Genomic DNA, 27,448 nt, shown 5'->3' on the forward strand with positions numbered 1-27,448 from the left:
CACAGAATCCAAGGGCTGAAAACTTTTGGCCAGCAAATTTTCCATGAAATCAAAAGGAAAAAGAAACCTGATGAACTCAGCTCTGTAAGTAAAAACCATGGAAGGCTAAACTGGGATACAAAACATCCAGAAGACCAAAATATCTTTAATAATGAAATAATTTATTATTTGTTAACAGTTGAACAATACAGAAGTTTACATATACACAGCAAAGATTCTCTGAAACATGAGTAGTTCTCAAAATGCACGTACTAACTGTAGTAAAAAGCACCATTCTCTATGTCTTGACACAGGATTTACATTGGCATCGTATTTACATAAAGAAATAAACATCTGGAAACAGAATTTCACACTCTCATCTGCTGCTCCCTGTTTAGGCTGTGTTCACCGTTAGGAAGATGGCCCCCAACGCTGACGGTTCACAGCAACATTCCCAGAGCACCAATTCTAAGGACAAGGGGTCAAGGCAAGCTTGGTTCTCTGGTAAAAGCTAAAATGAAGAAAGCCCTCTCAATCCTCCACACCCCCCAGACAGAATAAGAAATCAAAATTTAAAATCTGGGTAAATCTTTGAATCTAGTGCTTTACTAATTCTCATTTTACGATTTTGCGAGAAGACAAAGATACTCAACTTCTTCAGCCATTCAACAGCTGGCTCTAACGGTGCCAGGCAGTTATTTCTTCTTTCAGAAGAACACAGGGTAAGAAAATCATCCATGTAATAAATATTAATGAAAAAATCAGGATAAATCACATATCGTACCCCCCCAGCCCCGGCCTCATCCCCAGGTATTTTTGAAAACAAAACATCCCACAGTCTACAGAGACCTGATAGTGTAGAACGAGAAAATCCACCTCACCTAAAGGGGTCTTTGGGTCATCTTCTGCCAGGAAGGATTTTTAAAATCAGGAGTAGCCAGCAACCTAAACATACTGCATCCAAGAGTTAAACATAGAAAAATAATAGATTGACTTGTAGGAAATCGCCTTGCAGCCTTTGACTTTCTGGTGTTCAACACACAGGTCCGATAAAGGGGAAAGACAAAGAAACTTGGGGAAACAAGAAGAAAGAAAGGAGTGAGATTCGGGGGAATAAAGCACAATGAAAGTGGTATCTTTGCCAATACAGTATGATATAAAAACCTGAATCATGTGTATGTGTATACTTTTCAAAAATAAGTTTTTTCTTTAACGGATGGGGGAGAGGCAAGAAGCAAGCCCACAAAATCCATTATCAAGCCCCAAGATATTGTTAGTTATTTTGAGCATCACAATCTTACCTAGTTTACACACCCCAGGATTTGCTTTTGGCCACTTCAGGGACTGAGAAGAGAGGCTCCTAGGAAACCCAGGTAAGGGCCCTTTGTTTCTTTTGAAAAAAGTAGAGGTTAAAGGAGAATGCCCACCTTCAAAAATAAACCACTCAAGCGGCCGATTGCAGGGTCAGGGCCTTCTTAGTACTCAATTCTGAATCGACACTAAAATTATTTTCGTTTTGGGTTGACAGGAAGAAAAATGTAGGTCCTGCTCAAAAAGGTGACACTGAATCACTAGCATTAGATCTGTGACTAGAGAAAGGAGCCACGGTCGCTATCAGCACCTTGAATCCCAGATCTCTGCTTAGTGAAAGAAAACAAATATACCCTGGGTGCCTGCCCGCCATTCTAAGCCAACAGGTGTGGAAAGCTAGGTTTTCTGGGATGTTAACAGAAGCACACATATATTTTCTCACTGCATGAAATTAAACTGCACTACATACTCTTTACTTTCCCATTTGCATTGCAATGGTATCAATAAGAGTGTAGACTTGATTTTAGTTTCTTAAAACCAGTTTTCACATAAAAATATGCATGTGCCTATATATACACACATCTGTATTTACGTACAATAGTCAAAGTCTTAAAGGCTGGGGCTTATATCTTTGCCCGTCCCCTCCCCCCAACAACCCTAATAGAAAGGTTTTTCGTTTTGCTTAAAAAAACAAAACAAAACAACAACAACAACAACAAAACAGAACCAAAAAGGCTGTATAGCTCTTAACAGTTATGCTGGTGGATCAGTGAATGACACGACAGATTGGCGCATCAGGGCGGCTGGTCAGCCACGTAGGGAAGGGGATTAGCTGCCTGGGGCTGAGTTTGCTGGTCCTGAAGGTTACAGTTTTGGTTAGAGAGAGGCCTGTCTAGCATTCGGTCTACCTCAAGATTTGAAAGTCGTGTCTAACCCTGGTGTCAGTTTATCACAAGCGCATTAAAAATATAGAGATCTATTAAGTTCCACATTTATATGCTATCAAATTGAAAAGGACCAGACAAACAGTGCAAAGGTCAAATAATTACTATTTTATATTGGGACAGTACATTTCATATTTCAACCAAAAGACAAAAATGCAGTTTAACTCAAAGGCACAACAATTAAAACACAGAAAATAATGGCATCTCTCAGATGCCTTATTTCTAAATTAAACAAACAAATACACAAGTTTTGTTCCCTTCCCTCCCCCAATGCAAGCCCACAAGCTTTTGCCAAAGTCTTGAGTTTTCGATGCCGTACAGGATCTAGCATCGTGGACTTGTGAGGCGCTTGAATGTAGCAATTAAAATGCTTGCGAGGTCTAGCGAATGGCATTCGAAAGGGACCTCAAAGTGCAGGTATATCTTTTTCAAACATGTTACAGGCTGAGCTGGCTCTTTGAACACTATCACTCTGCTTAAATTCAGGAAGCAGGCTTTAAAAATGCAAAAGGCATACAAGTTGTATTTCAGTGCAAATCTTCAGCTGGTAATTGGAAAAGATTCCAACAATAATAAAAAAAAATCCTTTGTGTCACCTGCCCCTCCCCCCACCCAAACCTGAAATGGAGAGAAAAACAGAACAAAACAAAAACAGAAGAATTACAGATGACTTTGGAATCATTTAGGAATCACTACTTCCAATTAAAAAATTTTAATACATTAAGAAATCAATAAAAAGAAAAAATAAACACAAAAGTAATCTTTGTTTCGACTGTTCTTCACGTCCAGAATGAGCTTCCGTGAGGAGTGCGTTTGAGCTTTTAGTCGTGGGCAAGGAAGAGGCGCTGAGGAGGTGAGTCTGGGGCCGGGGAGACCACAGGCCAGCGGGGGGCACAGGCGCCGCCGCTACTGGTTCAGCCAGGGAGCCCTTAAGTTGCAGTGCGGCTGTGGATTTAGGAATGTTCTCATCACTTTGTGACACACGCTCTGTTTCAGCGTCACAGGTTTTACAACTGGTTTGAATTCAATGAAAAAGATTCACCAGAGGCTGAAAGCATCGAGACCTCAAAACTATGAATGCAAAAGTATTAAGGGGAAATGAACCAATTCTGTAGATACCTACATACAAAGTTTCTAGAACATCTATAAAAGCACAGTCATAAGAATTTATTTTCCATTACATTAGTTTATATAAAATGAATAAATAGTATTTATAGATTTAATGTGTCTTATGTACATATACATGTGCTCTGTTTTAGCTTAAATAAAAATGCTACAAAGTGGGAGGCCACTTAAGGGAGAAATCATAACCAAAAAGAAAAATCAGCCTTTTAAACTATTAACCCAAAAGCCTCCATAAAGAAGTTTCTGGGTGTGTCCAAAAATAATCAATAAGGAGAGGAATTGTAGTAACACTGTACCATCCCCTCCCGTTCACCTGCAACAGAGAGTAGAAATGTAGACTTCTCCTTGCACTGATGATGGACACTAGCTCAGCTAGTGCCAAAGCTCAGTTATTGCTGCAAGTTAAACAGCAAAATAGATTAGAATTGGACCAAATGTCACTTATTTGGGGAAAAAAACCAAAAACAAAACAAAAGAGGCATAATCAGTTTGTGTTAAGTGGGAAATGGAGATCTCATTTATCTCTGAGGTAGGAAAAAAAAATGTTCCAGAGACAAGGACCATAACCGACTTGGAGGGGAAATGTGCCTTGGGAGAGCAGGACACAGCATGGTCCCAAGGACAGCGCACAAAAATAGACTGTACCGTTCTGTTCGTGAGAACAAACGATGCTGGAACTTTTATAAGCTGTGCTACCCCAAAGACGTGCTCGCAAGGGGTCCGTTTGAGAGTGAGAAATACTGCGGCCATCCACACGCGGGTCGGGGGCGTTGGCGCGGGACGTGTGTGAAGGGTGTGTTTTCTGGAGGTATTCCTGCCTGCTCACAGGCGGTGAGGGCCATGGTTAAGCGCTCTTAAATCCCACTTTCAAAGCTTACTTTGGAGTTCTGAGATCAGGATCTCAACTTTAAAAGTTTTGTTTCCTTCAGTTTCCTAAGCACAAGACACATTCGGACATTTCCGCTAGGCAAGTCACAGAGGAAGCCAGAAAACTTCAGGGAAGGTCTGGTAGACTACACGGGGACAGTAAATAAGGGGGAAATTGCCGAGATGTGAGTAAGTGCTTATCCCGTCTAAGAATTCTTGGGTGCTTCAAAGTGATTGGAATGTACAGTCTGTCAGAGACGAATTTTTATGGAGAGAAAGAGAGAAGCTAGAGGATGCAGTCAGAAACCCACAATCCTGGGGACGAGTGGCATTCGGCCACCCCAGACTGAGCAGTAACGGGTCGGTGACGCCCTCAGGTGTCCAGGCTGCACTGACTGGCTCAGCGTGTGCCTACCCTACGCCAGCAGGCGCGGGGGCCCGCTCAACCCCATTCAAGATGGGGATCGTGGATAAAAGAAAAAGAAAGAAAAAAAAAAAGAAACCCACACTCCTAAGCACTTCCTTGACAACTTTTGCACAGCTGCTTTTGGTGACGGTGGAACACGGAAGCTGACGTGCGAGGGAATTGTGGGCAGGTCCGATACGCTACCTAATCGAAGCCGACGGGCGGGACCATCCGGGCGGCAGCCGAAGCGACCACGCTCTCCTAGAGCCCAAGACGCGTCTTGTGGCCGTCCTGGAGCTTTCTCCTCTTGATGCTGGAGCTGGAGTAGCCCTCATCACTGCCCAGGCTCTGCATGCTTCCCCGCTCGTCCAAGTCGCTCACGCTGCTGCTGCTCCAGTCCAGGTCGCCCGTGAGATCGTCTGTGCTTTCGACGTCCACGTCGATCTCTTCTGTGGGAAGGACGAGACAGAGCGTGGTGAAGGCCTGCTTCGGAAGGGCCAAGCGACTCGGCAGGGCCCCTCCTTGGCCGCGGTGCCTAACCGCTGCAGGAGAGGACGCCTGTCCCCGCAGGCCACGCCCCTCGACTTCTCCAAGTCACGGGGGTTCTCGGCTTCCCCTCGGCTCCGCCTCTGGCAGGCGGCAGGGGGCTGGGGAGGGGCCTGAGGATGCGGGCTCGGGGGGGCTCACCCCTGTCAGAGTCGGAGCGCTCCGAGGAGACCGTGGAGCCGGTGCTGTCCGTCCGTATCCTCTCGATGCCCAGCTGCTCCAGCTGCCTCTTCAGGTGTCGCTGCTCTCGCTGAAGCTGGTCTATTTGGTGAATGGCTTTTCTGTCACAGTCTTCAAGTTTCTGCAGGTCAAAAGGGGTAGTTGTTGAAGGGCACAGGCAGATTTCAAAATTGGTAATGACCCTGCACCTCCCTGCCTTGTGGGGAAATACGGCAGTTTTCCTCAGAAGCCATTTGCTGTGTCCCTTGTCAAGCTTCTCGCAGGGACAGGAAGCTGCCTGGCCGGTGACTCCTGTCTACATCTAACTTTTTCAGCATCGACAACACTTTGGAACCTGCACTGTCGCATGGCTTCCGGGGTGAGCTAACACTCTAGCGTCCAGCACCCCTCAACTGTGATAGTGGAAAGACTGTGGCAGGATCACCCAACCTGTTCTCCCTTGTCTGTTGTGACGCCCCAAACACCTACTCCCTGAGCTAGAGCACTGCGTGTGACGGGCGCTTAAGAAACAGACTTTCCTTTAGAAGTATGTTTATTCAAGTACGTGTCCCAATTACATAGGCGCTTTTTTTTTTGCGTCACGCCAAACCTCATTTAACTTCTGTCTGTTGGCAGGAATAATATTGCCTTTTGAAGTCCTGATTCTAAATTGTCCAAATAAGAGCTTAGAAAACACATTTCCATAGATCATTTTGATTTTACAAATCTGTTCTCTAGCTTCTCAGATAATTCTTCAGATAATTCTGAAGATTGTGTAACTGTGGTTGTTTTGCTCTAAACAGAGGTTCTTTTCCCTCCTACAACTGCTATGTACGCAAGGCTATCAACCATAATTCAAGTAACACGTGTCCAGCTATGACTCTGACTATAAGAACATGCTAAACAGTGATTTTGGCTGTGGCTCTCAGGAGTTACCCTTTGCTATTCCAGCCATATACTGAGTGCTGACTCTGTTTCAGACCCTCCGGGAGGTGCTAGAAATACAAGGTGAACACAAAGATCTGGTCCCCTCCCTTGTCCATACTCTAACAGCATGGACAGAGACAACCAAACAGCCACACAAGCCATGGTCAGGTGTCAACTGTGATAAGTGCTAAGAGAGAGAGATCCAGTAATAATAAGGACCATCTGTCACAGGAAGGAGGTGACCTAGTCAGGGAAGGTTTCCCTGCACGGTGATACCTGTGCTGAGGTCTGAAGGATGACAAGAAGTTAACTAGGTGAAAAAGGGAGGGGAAAGAGTACCAAGCAGAGGGAATAGCATGTACAAAGGCCCTATGGTGAGAGAGCCTGACAAGTGCAAGGGACTGAAAGAAGGGCTGAGGCAGAGAGGGGAGCCTCTGGCACAAGCTGCTGCTGCAAAGGCAGGGGACGGCCGGGTCGGGCAGGCCTGGTCATACAGTGTGTCCTGAGCCATGGAAGACTTTTTTTTTTTTTTTTTTTTGCAGTACATGGTCTCTCACTGTTGTGGCCTCTCCTGTTGCAGAGCACAGGCTCCGGACGCACAGGCTCAGCGGCCATGGCTCATGGGCCCAGCCGCTCCACAGCATGTGGGATCTTCCCGGACCGGGGCACGAACCCGTGTCCCCTGCATCGGCAGGCGGACTCTCAACCACTGCGCCACCAGGGAAGCCCCACGGAAGACTTTTAAATGTGGTGACATGTTGATTTGAGCTCCGGCAGGATTGCTCTTGGGAAGCCTGGAGATTAGCTTGGAAGAGGCCTCTGAGGAGTTTACTACAGTACATGATGGACTTTGTGGAAATACAGCAGGCTGTGACATATGTAAGTCTTGGAGACACGTGGCTAAGGAGCAAGATGATCATCAGCAGCAAGGATGACCCTGACTTTCTGGCCTGTACATGAGATGGACAGTTGGATAGACAATTTAACTTCTGGCGCACAGGGGTGAGAACTACTCAGCTGGGTTCTGGACATGTTGAGTCTGTGAGTCATCCAAGACATTGACTTGGTTGGAGTTCGAGGAGTTCAGAGGAGAGAACTGTCCTGGAGACAGACATCTGCTGTCCCTCATAACAACAAACAAACCCTCCCTGGGCAGGTAAAGACAAAAAGGCATCCCAGGATGCACTTACCTTTATGTGCAATTTGGCTTTTGTTAATAAACTCAGTGTAGTGTGTCGATTTGATTCTGGACCAAGTGGCACCAGCCCCTTCAACTTTTCCAGGCATAAGCGAAGGTGGGCCCGTCTACAAAAACAAGATCATAGTAGCATTGGAGACTTTCAAAGCCAGCCGGATGTCACCCGGGAGAACAAGCTCAAACAGAGTATGAAGTCGCCCAGTCCAGTGATGGCAAATGCCACCAGTGACTTCCAGCCAAGTGGACATCTTTTGAAATTATACAACTCTGGTAAAAACCAAGGAAAAGCAAAATCCATGGTTTTCTAAAGTTAAGTCTATAATATGTATGAAGGGGTAGAGACTCATATCTACTATTTTTTAAGCACATGAATCAGGTTATCTCCAGGTTTCTGGGTTATGATGTGACCTACAGAACATCCAAGTTCAGAAAGTAATGACATGCCAGTGAGAGAATCCTTTGAACCCATACTGTTCTTTCCCCTTCCAGGACCACTAAATCACTACAACTATATCTTGCTGTATATAATATTTACCCATGTGAATGACAAATGTATATGGTTATTCATTACAACTTTATTTGTAATAGCAAAGATTAAAACAACCCAACTCATCATCAATAGGGAACTGATCAAATAAAGTATGGTATATCCATACAGTGGAGTACTATGCAGCTATGAAAGAGAATGAAAATGTACTCTATGTACTATGAGGAAAGAACGTTCAGATATACTGTTAAGTAAAGAAAAGCCAGATACCAAACTGTGCATATAACATGCTACATCTTTGGGTAAAAGTGGAGGAAAAATAATTATCTAAAGGCATGTTTTCTTGTATAACATAAAGAAAGCTTGGAATGATACATAAGAAACTAGTAACAGTGGCTGGGCAGAAAGGAGTCAGGGGCTAGTCGAACAGGGACAAGGAAAGGGGGGGAGTTTTTACTGAATAATTTGTTACACTTTTTCGTCCTTCAACCATTCAAAAAGTTAGATGCATTTTTTAGAAACAAGGAAAATGCCCATCAGTGGTATTGCTATACTAACAAGCATGCTGACAGCTGGAGAGAACCACCAACAGGTCTTGCAGTGTGGCAGAATGTGGCAGAAGCACAAGAGTCCCTAAAATTTTGGAAATTAATACTTCACTGAAACCTTGGTTTAGGCTTTATCCTAGAGGCTAGCAGATTCTGTGAATGTGAGAAACAGCCAAGATTCAGAGTTTTTGCTTCAGCCCACCACCTCCTTCAAGTCTTCACAGGCCATTCCAGTCCACAGTGCTTCCTCCATTTTCTGAGTACGTACTAGTTTATCCTATTCATTGGGGAATTCACTGTTCTGCCTGCCTTTTTTGGTATTTGTGACTTAACCTTTCATTGCCAACTCCTTAGAAAGATGGGGCCGCAACTTAACCATTGCTGGGTTGCCTTGGTGCCTTCCCCTCCCATCGGCTTAATGCACGCTTGCCGCGTGGTTGGTGTCGTCTATTCCACTAGACTTCAAGCTTCTCGGGGCAGAGTCCATCTCTGCTATGTCTCTGCACCTTCAGTAGTGCTCAGGGTCCTGGGTTTTAGGTACATGTCCACTGCCCGTCCCCACGGCAACCTGGAGAAGAGGTCCTGGGAGCCTGAGAGGCTATCCTCCAGCTGAACTGGAAGACAACTGGAAAGCTCAGTTTGCCCCTTTTTCCCTCTTAAAAATTTCACCGTATTAACAAAGGTTGGGATCGAAAGAAGAAAACTGCTTCAGAAAGCTCAAATACAGGCCAGTATACCTGATATTGACCAAGGCAGTCAATTCACACCCTTCACATCAAGACTTCAGGAGGTTCCCCCAAGGCAGATCCAACAAGTGGTTCTGAGCTCTCACCTCACCTGCTTCTGAGCCTCCTTCCTCTTCTGGCTCTTGAGGTTGTCCTAGACTCTCCAAGGTCCCCTAAGCCCTGGCAAGCTAGAGAAGTCCAGCATTCACTCCTGAGCTAGAAAGAGGTAGCGGTACAAGAGGCTTACTACTTTACAAGACTTCCGCTTGCTCTGAAAACCTGCCCACATGGAATGGCCACCAGCAAAGAGCCACATTAGAGGTTTGCTCCTCCAACTACTACATGAGGAGAAAAAAACAAAAACAGAATTTGTGTATAAAAGGTACTTGTTCACCTTGGATAATATTCTTCACAAAGAGCCATGAAAATAGATCATGTTATTAGAAACACCATGAGAATGTATGATTAGTCACATATAGTTATTCTCACTACAAAGTTTACAGACTGTCAAGTTTTAAAACAAGTTCAAAAATAAAATTAGATTTAGACATTTTTCAGCCTGCTCATCGCAAAGACTACATGATTCAGAACAGTGTCATATTAGTCCTTTTATGATGTGGGTTTATCTACAGATATGAGTATGTAAATTTTTAAGGAAGTTTGTCTACTGATAAAAATAATAAAGTCATCTTTCCATGCGTCGTCATTCCTAGTTACTCAGGGAGTCTAGCCCAGAAAGTACAATATTCACTACCCAAATGTGGGTTTCCAAAGAACACTCCCAGTTGTGAAACTTGAAATAAGCCATTTGACTACTTCAAGTTTAGGCTAAAACATGTTCATTCAGTGTTTTCTGACCTAGTTTTATGGAAATAGGAGCACAGTGCTTTCTGGATTCTCGTAGAGAGTCAAAGCCAACTTGTATCTTTCGCAGTGCCTGCCTCACCGCTCCAGCCTGATGCCTGCCCTGCCCACCTGCCGCCTACCTGCAGCACATCCCCGGGCTGGTGCCTGGGCCACCCCCAGGGGAGGGATGAGGTATGTGAAGCAGGCTCAGTTCCATGATATGATAGTGAAATTCAATTCCTGAACCAGACAAAAAAGCAAACAGACCCCTCTGTAGCAGCTCCCACTGAGGGGCCTCAAGCCTGAGACACACCCTGCCCCCCTCTACCCCACGCCGGGATCCGGAATCCTTCAGCCAGCCGTGAGCACCCATGGAGTGCCCAGGTCCCAAACAAGTAGAACAAGCTCCTGTCTCAGCTCTCTGTCCTCAGTCCCGACCACGCCCGTGCCCAGGGCTCTGGCCTTCTAGAAGGAGCCTGCTGTCCCACTGTGAACCAGGCCTAACCCCTCTTTCAGGAACTAGCAGGGGGTTTTGCTACATTTCCTCAACAGGAAGCCACCTGGTACCCACATCTGACCCCTACTTGGAGCCCCTCTCATCACATATTCAGACAGAGCTCCCCCTGTTGTCAAGAGCTGCCTCCCAGCTCCTCACTGGCAGCAGAGAAGGGTAGTCAAGTCCTGGCTCCCTCCTGCCCCAACTGCCTCGCCTCTTCACACTGATCCAATGGACTTTGACAAACCTCACCTGCTGATTCTTCAGAACTATCACTCTCCTTACTCTGCATGCGCTGATATACCTTTGGTCTCCGGTAGCACACAGAAACCAATCTTTGAGCTACAGTGAGTGACGCTCAGAATCAAGTGCGGCCTATGATAATTAAACTAGATACAAACTAGAGCTTCTCTTCAGTAAGCTTTTTATTGTTTTTTCTTTTTAGTATCTCAAATTTTATTTATTTTTGTTTTTAATTATTTTTATATTCTGAATCTGTCAGCCACTATACAACCAAATATTAGTGTAGTGATTAAGGGTAAAGGTTTGGGGTCCTGGCCTTGCCACTTATTTCCTGTGTAGCCTTGAGCAAATTACTTAACTCCATGTAGCATCCGTTTCCTTGGCAGTAGAGGGACGATGACAATGCCTCCTGCCAGGGCTGTCATTGAGCATTAACTGAGATAGGGTATGGAAGCCCCTGACCAGGGTCTGACATGAAGTGCTCTGTATGTGGCAGCAGTCATTCTTTCAACTCTAGCTTCCTTTGAGGAAGGATAATTGCTGGGAGCAAACACAGATAATTATAACCCTATCATATTCCTTTCGAAATCAATAGGGAACTCAAGAGTATCTCACAGGGTAAATAGAGGCTATCTGGTAAAATCCAAATTCACTAAACTCTCCCTTAAAGAAAACTGACATCTTTTGTCATTAAAAGATTTAATGGAAAATCTAACCCATTTTCTATGGAAATAAAGATCTTGCTTATGCTAAAGGTATTATTTTTTTACGTTTAAAAATCAGCAAGGACTTTATAATGCTAACCCAGGCTAAAGGAAAGACTCCTTTGGAGCCACCCCCATCATGTAGAGGCAGGGCTAGAAGGGACTCCAAGGTTGAGGGGGAAGCATCTGAAGCACACTGAGATCTCTGCCTACATCTCTCTACTGTGATGGCCAAAAGAAAATAAAAATTGGGGCAAATATGTATTGACCTTGGAAATCCAAGCACATCTCTGGATGTATTATCCATACCCAGAGAACCTAAAGTATCTCACGTACAATAGCAAGAAGAAAGGAGAGCACGTCTAAGAACAAACTTAAAAGAGTTTGGGGGGCTTCCCTGGTGGCGCAGTGGTTGAGACTCCGCCTGCCGATGCAGGGGACACGGGTTTGTGCCCCGGTCCGGGAGGATCCCACGTGCCGCGGAGCAGCTGGGCCCATGAGCCATGGCCGCTGAGCCTGCGCGTCCGGAGCCTGTGCTCCGCAACGGGAGAGGCCACAACAGTGAGAGGCCTGCGTACCGCAAAAAAAAAAAAAAAAAAAAAAGAGTTTGGGAAGGATCTCTGGGAAGAAAACTATAAAACTTTGCAGAGAGACATAAGAAAATCTGAATAAATGGAAAAAACCAGCACTTTCCTAGATATGAACCCTCAAAGTAAAAATGTCAATGCTACCCAAGTTTGTCTACAAATTTAACATAATACCAAGAGAAAAAAATCCCAACCGTAATCTTTTTAATGCTGGGAAATTAGTCTAAACCTCACCTAGAAGCATAACTGTGTGAGAGACCTCCAAAATTTTTGAAAAAGAAGAATGAAGAGGATTGTTTGGTACCAGTTATTAAATTGTATTATAAAGCTGCAGTAATTAAAACCAGAATATACTAATACAGGAAAAGATGGACAAGTCACAGGAAGAGAAGAAAAAATTCCCAGGAACAGACTTTAGGAATAGATATGAATTTAGCATATAACGGAGTTAACACTGCAAATCCTTGGAGATAGCCCAGATTATTCAGAAAATGGCAGGGGAGTGGGGAGATTAACATCAAAATAAATTCCAAATATATTAAAGATTTAAAGTATATTTGGATACCTCAGAGTTCTGTTGTTAGTTTTCCTTCACTCTTGTCAGCCATGAAGTACGGAAAATTAATATGCAAGTGAAGGAGGTCATCAGTGAAGTGGGCTCTGGGCTGTTGGAGGCGCCACCCCAACCCGAGCTTTGGCACTGATGGACGGCACCGGGGCTCACCAGTGCACTCTCAGACAATTCTGAAGGCTGCTCTTTATACCTCTGCCTCCAGACTCAAGATTTTTTTTTTTTTTTTGCCACGCCACGTGGCATGCGGGATCTTAGTTCTCTGACCAGGGATCAAACCCGCACCCCCTGCAGTGGAAGCACTAAGTCTTAACCACTAGACCGCCAGGGAAGTCCCCAGACTCAAGCTTCTTTGATTTTATTCATAACTCTCTCTCTCTCAGGCCAGCAGATTTGTAAATTGGGAGAGAGATGCAACAAAAAAAGTAAGATTACAGGTAGAGACTATGCTACCTGCAGACAGTGCTCCTGAATTTACTCTGTCGTCCCTAAAGTTCTTCCTGACTTGGATGCAGTCAAGACCAGGAATGGTATGAAATCAGGTGTGTGTCTGTCTGTCTTTGTCTGTATTGTGAGGGAGACACTGTTATCAGATATTGCTCTTCTTTATTGAAGATGTAACTGAACTCTCTCCCTCAGACTTTCACAGTGAAGTGTATGACAAAAAAGAATCAGGTTGGGGCACAGTAAACAGTATGGCAGCCAGTTAAGAGGGTAGATAAGTAATTAGGTTCGCAGGTGGAAATCTTGAAATATATGCTTGGCTCTTTCATTCATTTATTCCTCTAGCATTTCTCAAAGGATTACTACATACTGCCACTTTCCTAGGTGCTGGGGATACGATGTTGAGTAAGACCAAGTCCCTGCCTTGAAGGTAAAAGTTTAAAGGTTAAAGTTTAGCTGGAGTGATTAAACACGGAAACAAATTATTGCAGAATTATTTATATGAGCTACCTTCAGACCATGACAAATATCCGTTCCTACTGAAAGTTCTAGAATGGGCTCCCCTTTGCCCTCTACCAAACATATTCTTTCTTTTCCCTCATCCACATCTTGTTTGACTTAACTTCTCCATAAAGGTTTTCAAGCTTTCATAGCCTATCAGAAGCTTTTTTTCCTTTCCAAATAGATCACATTCATTCATTCGTTTATTTCCGTGCTGCAGACCTGCTATGTATTTAAATGTTCTGCTTCTTTCATTACCAAATAATGGAAATGACCAAGTCTTCTATTTCGTGTTAACCCACTGGAGCCTAGAAATAATAATGCACCTGCAGATGCTGACCTAAGAGGAGAATCTGATCTCTTTGGTAATTCATGTCCCTTCTCTTTGAGGAAAGCCCTACTTAACGAACATGATACACTGGACCTCACTGAGTACTAGTTTTCATTAAAATTGGGCCCAAGATTATTTCCAAAGAAGAAAAAAAGAGTTGCATAAACAATACCTATTTCCTCTCCTACCTTTGTGTGGACACAGATTTAGCCCATTAAATAGCTTTGTAAATCCTATAGGGTAACTGGAAGTTGAATAAAAATAACTTCAGATATGGGTATGTATGAGCTGTGTAGTGATTTTAAAAAAAAGGATATTTAGTATAGACTAAGAAGAAACAAATCTTAATGGGTCAAAAAATTACTCCCTAAAAGTGATTACAGGTCACAGAGATCATAACGTTCTCCAGATTTTGGGCTGAGAACAAAGCCTTACTGGGTTAAACAAAAAATCCAGGGGAAGACTACAAGTCACTCTCTGAGGAAGAAAAGTACTCTCCTTTTTCTAAAATGGACCCTTTAGAAATAATTGCCAAATGCATCATTATTACCGACTTAGGCGGAACCTTGGAAGGTTTGAAGATTTCTCGTAACTGTGATCGTAATCTTTGTAAAATATACAGAGATAGTCATATGCTCACTGTATGGGAACACGGCACTCAGTAAGCAATGTGGAAACAGCAATTCATGGTGGCTACATTTTAAAGTAATAAAGTCACTTCTCTATTAAAGTATTAAATACATAAGTATATATTTAATATTTCCTTTCTAGAGCCCAATTAAAAAATACAAAATATAGATTATAATTAGTACTTGCTAGCTCTTTCTCACCCTTTGACTATTAGTGTCTATGACAAAAAGTCAGGGAGTGCCTCCAATGTTCCCTGTAGGGGACTGGAAATTGGCTGAATAACCAGCATGTCTCTTCTTCATGTTCTTCCAAGAGGTACCGTCCAGGAAAGATGGATTCTAGTAGTAAAAATCAGTGTGCGCCTCCATACCGCCACCATAGACCACACTAATACCTATATTCTTCCTTCGTAATAACCAGGCCATGCCCTTAGCCCCATGTGGCAACAAAGCAATGTGGATTTATTACAACATCCTAGAGTGAAATCTGAATGTGGTCAAGGGCGTTCAGAAGCGGTAAGAATGGTGCAATGCACACCACAACTCAGGACCCTACCCCTTCCGATATAAGGAGTTTGGCCATTTGAAAAACAAGACCCAAGAGAAACCACTCTAGGGAACTGCAATCAATTAGAATGTCTTGCCAGAAGAGACCTGACTGGAATGGTTTCTCATGACAGACCAGATGCCACTGAAATACTGTTTGACCAGATGAAAACAACAGCTTAGATCAGGCTGCTGAATCCTCCTCACAGAGCACACAAAAAAATCTTTTGTCATAGAGTCATAAGACTCTGGCAGAGGTAATCTCTCTAGACCAGCTGCCTAATTCCAGAAAGGCCTGCATATGTACCATTCCAGAAAAACGAGTGTCTATAATTAAAGGAGATACTAGAACCTTCTTTTGAAAAGGAGCCCATTCAAGCACCTGACTCCTGACCCACTGGCTGCAGCGTATATGTGTTCACTCAGCCTCCATTTGCTGAGTGGCTTATTGAAAGGCATTCAAACAAGAGGAGTTCCCAGCTAAGGAAAGGAAAGAGCAGAATTATCATCAATAAAGGGCATATAACAACAACCAAAGACTAAAAGGTTTCCCACATCCCAACAATAATTAATCAGTAATTACAATGGGAAACCAATAGCAATTTTAAAATATATACAAATAAACCCAGGAATACCTTTTACAAGAAATGTGCAAGATCTATATGGGAACATCAAAAAACTTTACTTAGAGACAGAAAAGAGATCTGAATAAATGAACACACACATCAAATCCTGGATGGAGAGCTCTAAGATGTCAACATGAACTTTTAAAGGTTAATTTATACTGGCATTATTTAATTTGGATTTTGAAAATCCCCAAAAGAATTTGGGGTACGGAGAATTGAAGGACTGACTACAAAATTCATTAGGAAAAATAAACTGGTGAAAAGAGCTAAGAACATAGTAAAATAAAAAAAAGGAGGAGGGGGCTTCCCTGGTGGCGCAGTGGTTGAGAGTCCGCCTGCTGATGCAGGGGACACGGGTTCGTGCCCCGGTCCAGGAAGATCCCACATGCCGCGGAGCGGCTGGGCCCATGAGCCATGGCCGCTGAGCCTGCGCGTCGGAGCCTGTGCTCCGCAGCGGGACAGGCCACATCGGTGAGAGGCCTGCGTACCGCAAAAAAAAAAAAAAGGAGGAGGAGGGAAGAATAGAGATTTGCTTTACCAGATCCTGAAGTGCATAAAACCACAATGATGAAAACAGTGTACGCTGCCACAGGAAGAGCAGGTGGGTCAGTGGAACAGAAGAACAAGTCTAGAACCAGACTTAGCCATAAGCAAGAACTCAGTATACAACAGAGGCGGCAATTTCAGATAGTGAGAGAAGACTGATTCCGTAAAGGTAAATGACAAACTGGACAATTATATGATACATGAAGAGGCAATCTCTTTCATATATATCCTTCATACAGTAGAATCTTTTAAAAATAAAGAAAAATATAAACTCCTCAGTAGAAAATTGGGCAAAGGTTATTTAACAGGCAATTCACACATACACAAACTGTCAAAGATATGAAAATTATTAAACTGTGCTAGTAATACAAGAAATGCAAATTAAAACAAGTTTGTGTGTTTCTGTTTGCTTTTTACTTATTAAATTCATAAAAGTCTTAAGGTAAAATATAAACTTGTAAAGGTAGAAGGAAAATATGACCTATAACCCGCCTGGTGGGCAATCCAGCAGTCAACGTCAAAAACCGTAACAATGTGGATACCATGAATTCCACAACTATACATTTACCCTAAGGAAAGAATTATGATGTTGGACAGAGAATTACCCATAAGGTAGTTTAAGCAAGCATCACTTATATTAGGAAAATACTGGGAAAGGGCTTCCCTGGTGGCGCAGTCGTTGACAGTCCGCCTGCCAATGCAGGGGACACAGGTTTGAGCCCTAGTCCGGGAAGATCCCACATGCCGCGGAGCAACTAAGCCCGTGCACCACAACTACTGAGCCTGCGCTCTAGAGCTGCAAGCCACAACTGCTGAGCCCGCGTGCTGCAACTTCTGAAACCCACGCGCCTAGAGCTGGTGCTCTGCAACAAGAGAGGCCACCGCAGTGATAAGCCCGCACGCCGCAAGGAAGGGTAGCCGCCGCTCGCCACAACTACAGAAAAGCCCACGCGCAGCAACAGACCCAACACAGCCAAAAATAAATATAAATAAAATAAATAAATTAAAAAAAAATACTGGGAAGAACCTAAAATAGGGGATTGGTTATATGAGTTATGGCACATCCATGTGATGTAATACTGGGCATTCACTAAAAGTAATGTAAGAAAAGGAGATTTAACGGTATTGGAAAATGTTCATAACGTAGCTTGAAAAGAAGCAAATTATTTACTATATAATCCCATATTGATTTTTAAAAAGTATGCACAAAAGTCTAGGTGGATATAGAACTCAGCGGTTGCTACTGCTGCAAGGTCTATTACATGTAATGTTTATTTTCTTTGTGCTTTTCTGAACTTTCCAATTTTCTACACTAAACTATTTTTAAAGTTACTTTCCAAAAAACAATTGGAAAGATACATTTCAAAGTTCCATTGGTTTCCTTGGGCTGCTAGAATTAGGGATGATTTAATTTTTAGTATGATTTTCTATATTTCTCAAAATTTTCTACAAGATTAGTTTTAAAAAAAAAAAGAAAGAATGACCACACACTCACCAAGGGTGTTTCCTTAGGAGGATAGACCCACAAAATTACTTACAATGCAGAGAAGCACAGGCCAAGTGACAGACATATCTACAGTGAGACTAAATGGAGCCCTCCACCCTGGGGGCTTGGCCTCTGTGGGCTCAGGATCCCCAGCACCTAGCACCCAGCATCTTTGGTGCTCCACGAATGCCTAGTCTATTGAATGAAAAATACTGCTGCTGCCACCAATACCACCTCCCACCTCCACCTTTCTAGAAGTCTTTTCTTCTATCTTCCCACCAATGCCAAGATTATTAAATGGGTGGTGTTGAATACAGTATTCTCATAGTGGAGTCCTGATGCACACCAACTCTCCAGAATCTCTAACGTGCTCAGAAAAGGTTTCTGCATGAAAAAACTAACACAGGTATAATTAACTTCGCAATATTAAAGAGAAAAAAAATCCAATTACTGAAAGTTCTTTTCCTCAGTTGCTTTTTTGTTTTTTTGAGAGCCATGCCCATCTTTTTAAAAAATGTGATGTTAAGGTAAAAAATGGCAAGGGTGTATTAGCCTTTAGCAAAGTGGTACTGTTTTATAGGATTCAGCTACTGAAACCAAGGGGACTACAAATGCAGCTGTTCAGCGGACCACCAAACCCTAAAATCTTAAGCAGCTACACTATACGGGAGAAGAGCCCAACAATTTTAACCCTCCCTCCCCCCACCCCGGATTGCAGCAACCAGTGCTTGGTTAAATTAAGTAAATTTGAGTCCTGACTTCCTTCTCTTCTGCTCACATGCTCTAGACTAGAGAAAAAATGCTCAAGACCTTAGAAGATCAAATTCCAAAAAAAAAGGACAATAAGGAAACTAGATAACTAACTTTTCAATAAGCAAAAGTAGACTGGTCACATGCAAGCAATCTGAATTATAAGCAGCTTGCTCAGTGATGACTTCAAATCCAATTTTCTAGAAACTTTGCCTCCACAGTCTCCTGTGCAGACTGTTTCTGTGTCTTTCTCGTTAGACAAACTACATTTCTCTAGGATGGAGACCATGCTGATTTAATACCCCAGTATGAACTTACTTAGTACCCAGTACTGAGCACAAGCTCTTAAGACACTATAGGCAGAAAATAAACATTCTTCAACTGCTAAAATAAACGATAGGGACTAAGGGTCCGCATGCTGCAACTAAGACCCGGCGCAGCCAAAATACATACATACATACATATTTTAAAAAAATGATAAAATCGACATCCTGTGGTATTCCTGCAGAGGTAAAAGGCACAAAGCTGTAGTAAGTAAGCCTAAGAGCCCTTACCTGAAGGGATGAAATTTTAATAATAAAAATAAATGCCTAAAAAAAAAATGCCTAGGGGGAGGAGAACTAGAAGACTTTTCAGCAGAAATAGTCCCAGTTTACCCAGTTCACCCCAGAGGCAGGAAGATGGGAGAGAATCTAAAGATGAGAAAGAGAAGCCACATCTGAAGACAGAAAGACTACCTTTCTGTCTTCAGAAGAGATACTTTGGAGTTTCCAGCTCATGATACATAAATCCCTAATGCATAAAGACGCTCTGATTTCAAACATGGTCAGTCACGATCACAAAGAAACTGAAAGGGGAGAAGAAGGATGGGGAGAAGCACATGTGCGAGGCACACTCACCTTGCATCCATCTCTCTCACACATGCTTGCGTGCACGCACGCACACACACATACACAGTGGAGTAATGCTAGATCTTTGCCCTGTTCCAAGATTTTCCTTCCTAGTCAGGGCCTGGTCTGCCCTTTCACTGACGAAACATGTCATTCACATCCTGACTATCAGAGTCAGGCTCCCTCTTCAAAGAGGGTTTGCATGAAATAACCACATATATTTACAGAACCATCATTACATATCATCTTCTTCATGCAGGCCACCAAGAAAGTCACTCAATCTGGATGGGTAGCCTGTACTTCAAACTGATGGGAGCTCAGAGACCAGAATGAGGCTTGTTAAATGGTTTGGAACCCTGGCTGCATATGAGAATCACCTGGGGAGTCTTTATAAAAAAATACTAGTGCAGACTCTCAACCCAAGCCAATTAAATCAGAATTGCTAGGGATGAGGTCTGAGCATTGGTGTTTTGGGGGGTTTTTTTGCCCTAAAGCTTCACAAAGAATTATTAATTTTTTTTCAGCATGGTAAAAGCAAGTGGTTATGTCTTTTTTTTTTTTTAATCTTTACTAGAGATAGAAGAAAATGTGCTTTAAAACACTCCACAGAAAGGGGTGGTTTTGACTATACAAGATTGGAAAAATATTGATAATTGTGGAAGCTGGGTGATGGATACACAGGAATTGATTACATTATTCACTTTACTTTTGTATATTTGAAAAGTTCTATAACAAAAAGTTATTTTATAAAATCAGCAGAGGGACTTCCCTGGTGGCGCAGTAGTTAAGAATCCGCCTGCCAATTCAGGGTACGCGGGTTCGATCCCTGGTCTGGGAAGATTCCACATGCCGCGGAGCAACTAAGCCCATGTGCCACAACTACTGAGCCTGTGCTCTAGAGCCTGCAAGCCACAACTACTGAGCCCACATGCCACAACTACTGAAGCCCGCACACCTAGAGCTCGTGCTCTGCAATAAGAGAAGCCACCACAATGAGAAGCCCGTGCACCACAACGAAGAGTAACCCCCGCTCGCTGTACTAGAGAAAGCCTGAGCGCAGCAGTGAAGACCCAACGCAGCCAAAAAAAAAAAAAAAGGCATCCGTAAGAAACAAAAAATAAATACATAAAATAAATCAGTAGAAATAAAAATTTGTTCTCTTACCCCCAAGTATATGAGTGTATGTGTATAATGTATTTCGTATAAAAATATTTAAAAACATTAAAATAAAAGCTTTGCAAGTGATTCTAATGTGCAACCAGAGTTGAGAGTGACTAGGCTATGTCATTTGAAAAATAAAGATTTAAATAAGCAGCAAGAGGGGATCTAGGTGAGAGACAAACTCCAGCTTGTGGCAAGATGGAGCCCGGTGCGGGTGGCCGGCCTCGTCTGAGTGCCTCACCATCTCCAATTTCTGCTATGCATACATTTGCCTGACTTTTGAGAATCTTTATTCACAAGTGAACTGTAAATACACATATACACATATGTATGTGTATGTGTATCTATATCTATATAGATTTATATCTATATCTATATATCTGTGTGTGCATGATTTAAGACAGCGCTACCAATTATATTCAGTAGCATGTAATTTTTAAAAAACACTATTTGTAGAAACACTGCCTCTGACCTAAAATGCTTTGGCCTTAGAATAGTCACACAGAAACACATTGCTCGGGAAGAGCAGGCTGCGGGGGCTGAGGACTGGGGGTGTTGTCTTTGGGTCTATCTAAGTGATGTACGGGCAGTGCTGATTAGAGGACCCTGAGTAAACTCTTGTATCAGGTGCTAAGTGTGGGAAGTTAAGAGCCACAACTAAGTCTCAACTTAATGAAAAAAGAATACATCAAAACTCCCCCCATCCCACCCCCAGAACCTGCAACTCACCTATTCTTCTCCATTTCATTGTGAGTCGATCTGAAAGAGGGAACAATAAAAGTAAGATTATTCTTGTCTTAAAGGACTACTCCAACACCAACACAATTATTTTAACTGCTTTCTCTCCCAAGTTGGTAGGAGAGAAGACAGAGAAAGGGCTCTACTAAAGAAATTAGTCCCTTTGGGGAATTAGATAAATGTAAAGATCTAAAACAGAGTTCAAGGAGAAGTGACAAACTAAGAGGCATGCATTCCCTAGTGGAAAAGTAGTCCATTTTAAGAAAGGAAATAAGAGGGTTCTATTTACACAAAGAGGAGAACAGCCGCACACTGCTATGTGAATTTGGGCCGTATAACACCGCAAAGCTCTCTTCAGGCCGAGCGTGCAGCAGTGGAGATGGGGCACCCCACCCCTGCCCTGCAGCCTCAAGGTGTGCCATACACCAAAATTGTATGCTAAGTTGTTTGACTATAGGATACAGTTTAAAATGGATAAAAATAACCCTTCTTCGCTCAATCTTTCTATTTCCTGAAGTTATTTTATCATGTACAACCTCCTGAAAGATGCTACTGTTGAAGAGCTACCAAATTATTTCAGGAAGAGGCTTCCAAGACTCAGCTCAACAGAAAGACGATAGGCTAGTTAAGGCAGCACTTCGGGTGGAATCTCAAGTCCAGCTTTGCCACCGACTGGTACTGTGAAAGAAATAAAATTCCTTACCATCCTGTCCTCGGTTAACCCCTCTGTAAAATGGAAATAAAAAGGACTGCCAGTTGTCTACTGAACAAGCGTGGATCAATGAGGTAGCAACTGTAAAAGTGATTAGAGAGTCTTGGATGAAAGTGGAGGTGTATGTGAAATCATACTCTTAGTGTGTTTATAGCTGACCCTGGTCTAAGGATTTATGGACAGGTTTCCACAGAAGTCATAAGAAATCAGTCAATGTGGCTATTGTCCTTCTCATACAACTCGTGCCTAACTAGTTATAAATAAACTTGAGGAACGTCCCAGCATTATAAAGGAGCTGAATCTTGACTTTACTTATGGAAATTCTCTGGACCCTAATCAGTTCAGGAGAGATGACACCCTGGCTCAGGTCGAGAATTCTGTGGGGCCATAACTGGAACCTTACTGGGCCTAGGAGATAAATTCTCACAGTAATCATGGAGGAACACTACCTCTGTGAACGCTCAGCCACTCATTTACATCAAGAGGCACCACCACCAAGTTCATTCACACCAGAGACTGGGGGTGGGGTGTGTGCGGGGTAGTCTTGAATGGGAAATTTCCAACCCAGCACTAAACTTCTCTTCCACAAGGCTTCTGGGGTGCCAATTTTTATTCATGAGGAAAAACAAATAATAAGATAATGACAGTAGTTTCAATTTTAGAATATTTGTTTTCTAGATAAAGGACATGGGAACCTTAAAACTGGTTGACTTAAAAGCTTTAAATTGATTCACTTGGTTATCCTTCAGTGTTCTTCAGTTATATTTTTCTGATGGTATACTTCCTGCAATGGCCATCAGGATATCACAGTTAACAAGAGTCTGGCCTGCAACTGCAAACGTTTGGCTTTAAAGCACGTGGCATTCTGGTTTTAACAGGGAATAACAAGTTCAAAGCCTGACAGAGTTTTTAAATGGATGAAAGTGTATGATGAAAGCTGGTCAAGATTTCCCTGTTTAACTGTAGACAAGGACCATTCTGGGAAGGTGGTGGAGGAGAGAAGGGTGGATATTTGAAAAGAGCATGGTCTCTGATTATAGAAAAATCGTAGCACACAGGGCACCCTTACCCAAAATTTCTGGATTCTTTGAAGATACATATAAAAAAATTCAGAATCCCCAAGATAATCTTTTAAACAAATTCCATAAGCAGCATAACTCCTTCCGAACTTTGAACAGAGCTTTGGAAACTATAGATCTTATCTGATTACTTAAGAGTGCTGAACATATGGTGATTTCTACAAGCGGACTTATACCTAATGGCTAGGGCATTACTGAAGTACATTTGGTTTAGTGAGACTGAATTTTTCTTTAATAAAAAGCAGGCCGTTCGAAAAATGACCAGTTAAGAGACTGCCCGCCAACTCTGTTGATGGGAAAACATTTATATTTTAAATTAAAGCATTATAAGAATATACAGATACTTTGTGTCAAAATCATCTTCCTTGTGTCAAAATCATTTTCCATGTAATTACTGAAAAGATTTGATAACTCTGAAATCACTGATAAAGGTCAAATGTCACCATTTAAAAATATATTCTAACAAAAAGATAACTAAGCCAAACCAGTCCTTGGTTTAAAAAAGACTCACCCTGTCAAGTCAGCTATACGGCCACTGTCTCATAAAAGAACTGGGAGGCAAGTGCTGAACTTCCTCTTTCACGTTACTGCCAATGCCTGCTTTACCAATTTAACAAAACGTACTTTTAAAACCTCTGGATTTCAATTCTAAATATTTAGTAACTGATCTCAAAAATCAGTAGGAAAGAAAAAAAAAAAAAGATTCCATCTCCCTGCAGTTCTCTGGATGATTCCAAGACAATCAATATTCACAATTTCATTTGTTTTTGTTCTTTAAACAAGCAACTAGAGAAACTTAAGATCTGCATTTTCATTTCCCAAGAAGTTTGATATGTAGCTAAATCTTATTTTTTATTGTCCAAGGAAAAGTACACCCCCCAAACACTACAAGCAAAGAGCCCAGCATTTCAACCTGAATTAACAAGAATAAACTGTTACCAATGGTTATGTAAACCAGCAGTAATCTTTCTATCGCCCTTACCTCAGTTCAAAATCCTGACCATATATGGCCTTGGATATAAGTCTAATTCAAATCAAGGGGTCAAACTGCATTCTCTGGGGAGATGTCTCACTGCTCAGGTAAGGGTCATTCTGAACAGGTCATAAAGGAAGTGAGTACATTTAAACAAAACAACCTGCTCTTGCTTCATATGTTTGCTTGGTGCCATCTTCAGGTTTAATCATGGTCTCTCAGAAATCCTTGCACCACTTAAGTTATTGCACAAATTCATTACTAGTCAAGAGTATGGACAACGGTGATAGCCTCCGGTCTCTAACCATGGAAAGCAAACCAAACCCATTGACAGAAATAACAGAGTTTTTCCCCAAATCCAGAGTTGCAGCCATTTCCCCAGAAATAAAGCTGGATATTAAAGAGAAGAGAAAGAAGCTATTTCCTGAATTGAAATTCTCAACTATCATTATTTTTCTTTCCTAATCAACTTTGGGGCCAAGCTACTTCTCTTCAACAACATCCCCTTCTTTTCCTCACCACTGAACATCCCCTCAACAACTTTCCCGTGAAACTTAGAAAAAAACGAAACTCAGAAAAAAACAGAGTGCTAAGGATTAAGCTTAGAAAAAAACAGAGTGAAAACTTTGAAAAAAATAGAGTGAAACTTAGAAAAAAATAGAATGCTAAGGATTAAGCCTTGACTATTAATGTGAGCAATTCCTCTCAAATCATGAGTGGACAAGGATAAAAGTAACAAATGAGCTACACTTATCCAGAAAAATAAACCCAAAGGCTTCAACGTTCTTCCAAAAAAGTTTTTAAAAATACTGTAACAAAAAGCAACACATAAATTGTTGTATACCATTGCATAATACAAGTCAGCATTAACCTTCTTCTTAAAGGCTGTCAGTACTCATGCACAGTTTTACTTGTTACCACCTTCAGATAATGTTAAAGGTGGGAGGGAAATTTACAAATTTCAAGAACTACCAGGTAACTAATTAACAGATCCATCCTTCATGTGCCTTCCTATTCAAGAGCTCGGCACATACGTGCTGTTCACTCATATCCTGTGGTTCTTCCAGTGCTAAGGACAATGGGGTGAATCAAGGACAGAAGAGGCAGCAAGGACAAGGGAGTTTAAGGTTTAAGTGCGAAACCTCTGGCTTTTAGTTGTCTGTATTATGCCACAGAGGTTAACCAAATACAGTTACTCGCAGGCAATTTTCATGAGAATGGGAGACAGATAAGGATTCTAAATCAGTGTTGAAAATGTCAATGTTTTTAATTTACTGGAATAAAAGGTATAATTGAATGAGTCTAATAAAAGCAGATTTCCTAGCTAACATATATTAAGGGCAAAGAGGGGGAAAAAAGGGTGCAATAGCATTAGTGGAGTACTCAACATGTACCAAGAAGTACATTCAGGGTTTTAGTATGTGATTTCATTGACCATTAACCAGTATTTACTTCCCAGTGAAATTTACAAATTTCAAGAACTACAAGGCTAACATAAAAGGGTTGTGGCATATTAATATTTTAATATTATATGTTCCTGCATCACCAAAAAGGCAGGTTTTAGCCTCAGTCGTTCCTCTTTGCCGTTATAAATAGAGTGACAAATTAGATTATCAGACACATAACTGTATTTAATTTACATGTCAAATATGAAATCCTATCACCTATGCCAAGTCAAATACTTTAACACGTCTATAAAATCTTTACTATGAAAAGTAAAAAGTGGATAATGTCCAGTATTTTCAATTATAGAAAACTTGCCCTGAATCTGCAACTTCTGAAGGCAAAATATTGTCACTGTTGCTAATCTCACTTGAAGTTTCCACAGATTTTTGCTCCAAAAGGGAAGAAAAGCAAAATTAAGTTTTAAAAAAAGTTCATAAAGAAATAGAAAACATTTCCATTTCTCTCTTCTTTTCAGTCCCCTCAACCCAAATAGAAGGGCTTCCTCCAACGCCTTAAGACCATGTGTACATTACTGAATCATGATCGCCACTTCATTTACATGATTATAACCCTGTTGTAATCACAACAGGCAACGTCCATTCTGCAGTTTGTATCATCTACAGTATAACCTAAAAGAGAAAGGGAAATATTTACCAAATTACCTGCTACTGCTGTTATTCTTCTTGGATTTGCTCCTCCGTTTTAAGGCATCTCTGTCCTTGTTATTGTATGGTAACATGGAGGCATAACCATGTTCAGCTTCTAGAAAACCGGAGGATCCAGTTAATGAATGAGCCCCGAACATTCAACACTCTCTCCCCTCCACAGTATTTCCCTTTTAAGATTGATTTATTTTTCATTAAAAGAATATTGTGGAAATAATTAAACGGAGCAAGGTGGAATTCTTAGAACAATGATTGGTTTTTTTTTTAATTGAGTGAATATCCTCAGTGAGGAGCAGGTGTAAGGAGCATTCCAGCTGCTCATTGTTGAGAAAGACAGCAAGTCTCCTGGAGCCTGGGTTTCCCACTGGCAACGTCCAGCAGGTTGGTGTGTATTAAGTGGGACCAGCCTCAGGCGAAGGTGCGGGGCAAACACCGGGAGCCAGAGCCCGGGAGGGACGGTGTGGGGCAGGGGAGGCGCTGCTCCTCCGTCTGCGAGACCCGGCGCCAGGCCCACTTGGGGGCCGGCCGGGACGAGCCCCAGTGAGGTAAACCAAGGGCCTGGCTGAGGGGGCCCCGGGCCCCCCACTCGCGACGGGGTGCGGAGCGGGCGGCGCTCCGGACCCCGGGGCAGCGGTCCCTTTTCCACCCCCATTCATTGCCTTTGGGGCAGCGACGGCCTCCCTTCGGACCGCGCGTGGGGAGAGCTGGAGGGGTTGGGAGCGCTCGAGGTCGCGCTCTCAGCTCCTCCAACTACCCCCGGAGCAGCTGGGCACCCGGACCTGCGGCTGGGCCCCTCAGAGCCCCCAGTCCCCGCTCGGGCCGGACTCCTCCCGTCCCCGTGCACCTCTCTCTCGCCGCTCCAGGTAGTCGGCCGCCTCCAGCAGCATCTGGATGTTCATCCGAACCGCCGCCGCCATTCTGCACCGGGGTCCGGAGCCACTGGACCAACCCCCACTGCCCACGGACTCGCCGCCGCTGCCGCCGGACACCCACGCCCCGCTGTGGACCCCGCAGAGCAGGGCTGAGAGAAGCTCTCTGGCGACCACGCTCGCCGGAAGGGGGAGGGGACCGGTGAGCCGAGCACCACCGACACCGTGACAGAACCCAAAGAAGAGCAGCAGCCGCCACCGCCGCGGAGTGTTTATCTCCGACTCACCGTCCCCCCGCCCCCAGCCCCTTCTCTTGACAGGCCCGCTTCGGCTGCGTTCCTCATTGGGCACCCCAAAGAATGTCCCGCCTCTGGCGCTGTCCGATTG

General features: G+C 42.9%; 1 protein-coding gene across 1 annotated transcript; it reads right to left on the reverse strand.

The window, feature by feature from the left end:
• Positions 1 to 140: 140 nt before the first annotated feature.
• MXD1 (MAX dimerization protein 1) lies at positions 141 to 27,361 on the reverse strand. Its single transcript, XM_067704804.1, has 6 exons — positions 27,037 to 27,361; positions 26,190 to 26,289; positions 21,309 to 21,338; positions 7,455 to 7,569; positions 5,320 to 5,479; positions 141 to 5,081 (listed from the first exon to the last, which is right to left on the reverse strand). Exons 1-6 carry the CDS (start codon positions 27,107 to 27,109, stop codon positions 4,894 to 4,896), a joined length of 666 nt encoding a protein of 221 aa, XP_067560905.1. The 5' UTR covers positions 27,110 to 27,361; the 3' UTR covers positions 141 to 4,893.
• Positions 27,362 to 27,448: the final 87 nt, after the last annotated feature.

Source organism: Pseudorca crassidens, chromosome 14 (assembly GCF_039906515.1).
Source record: "Pseudorca crassidens isolate mPseCra1 chromosome 14, mPseCra1.hap1, whole genome shotgun sequence".
Taxonomy (NCBI): Eukaryota; Metazoa; Chordata; class Mammalia; order Artiodactyla; family Delphinidae; genus Pseudorca; species Pseudorca crassidens.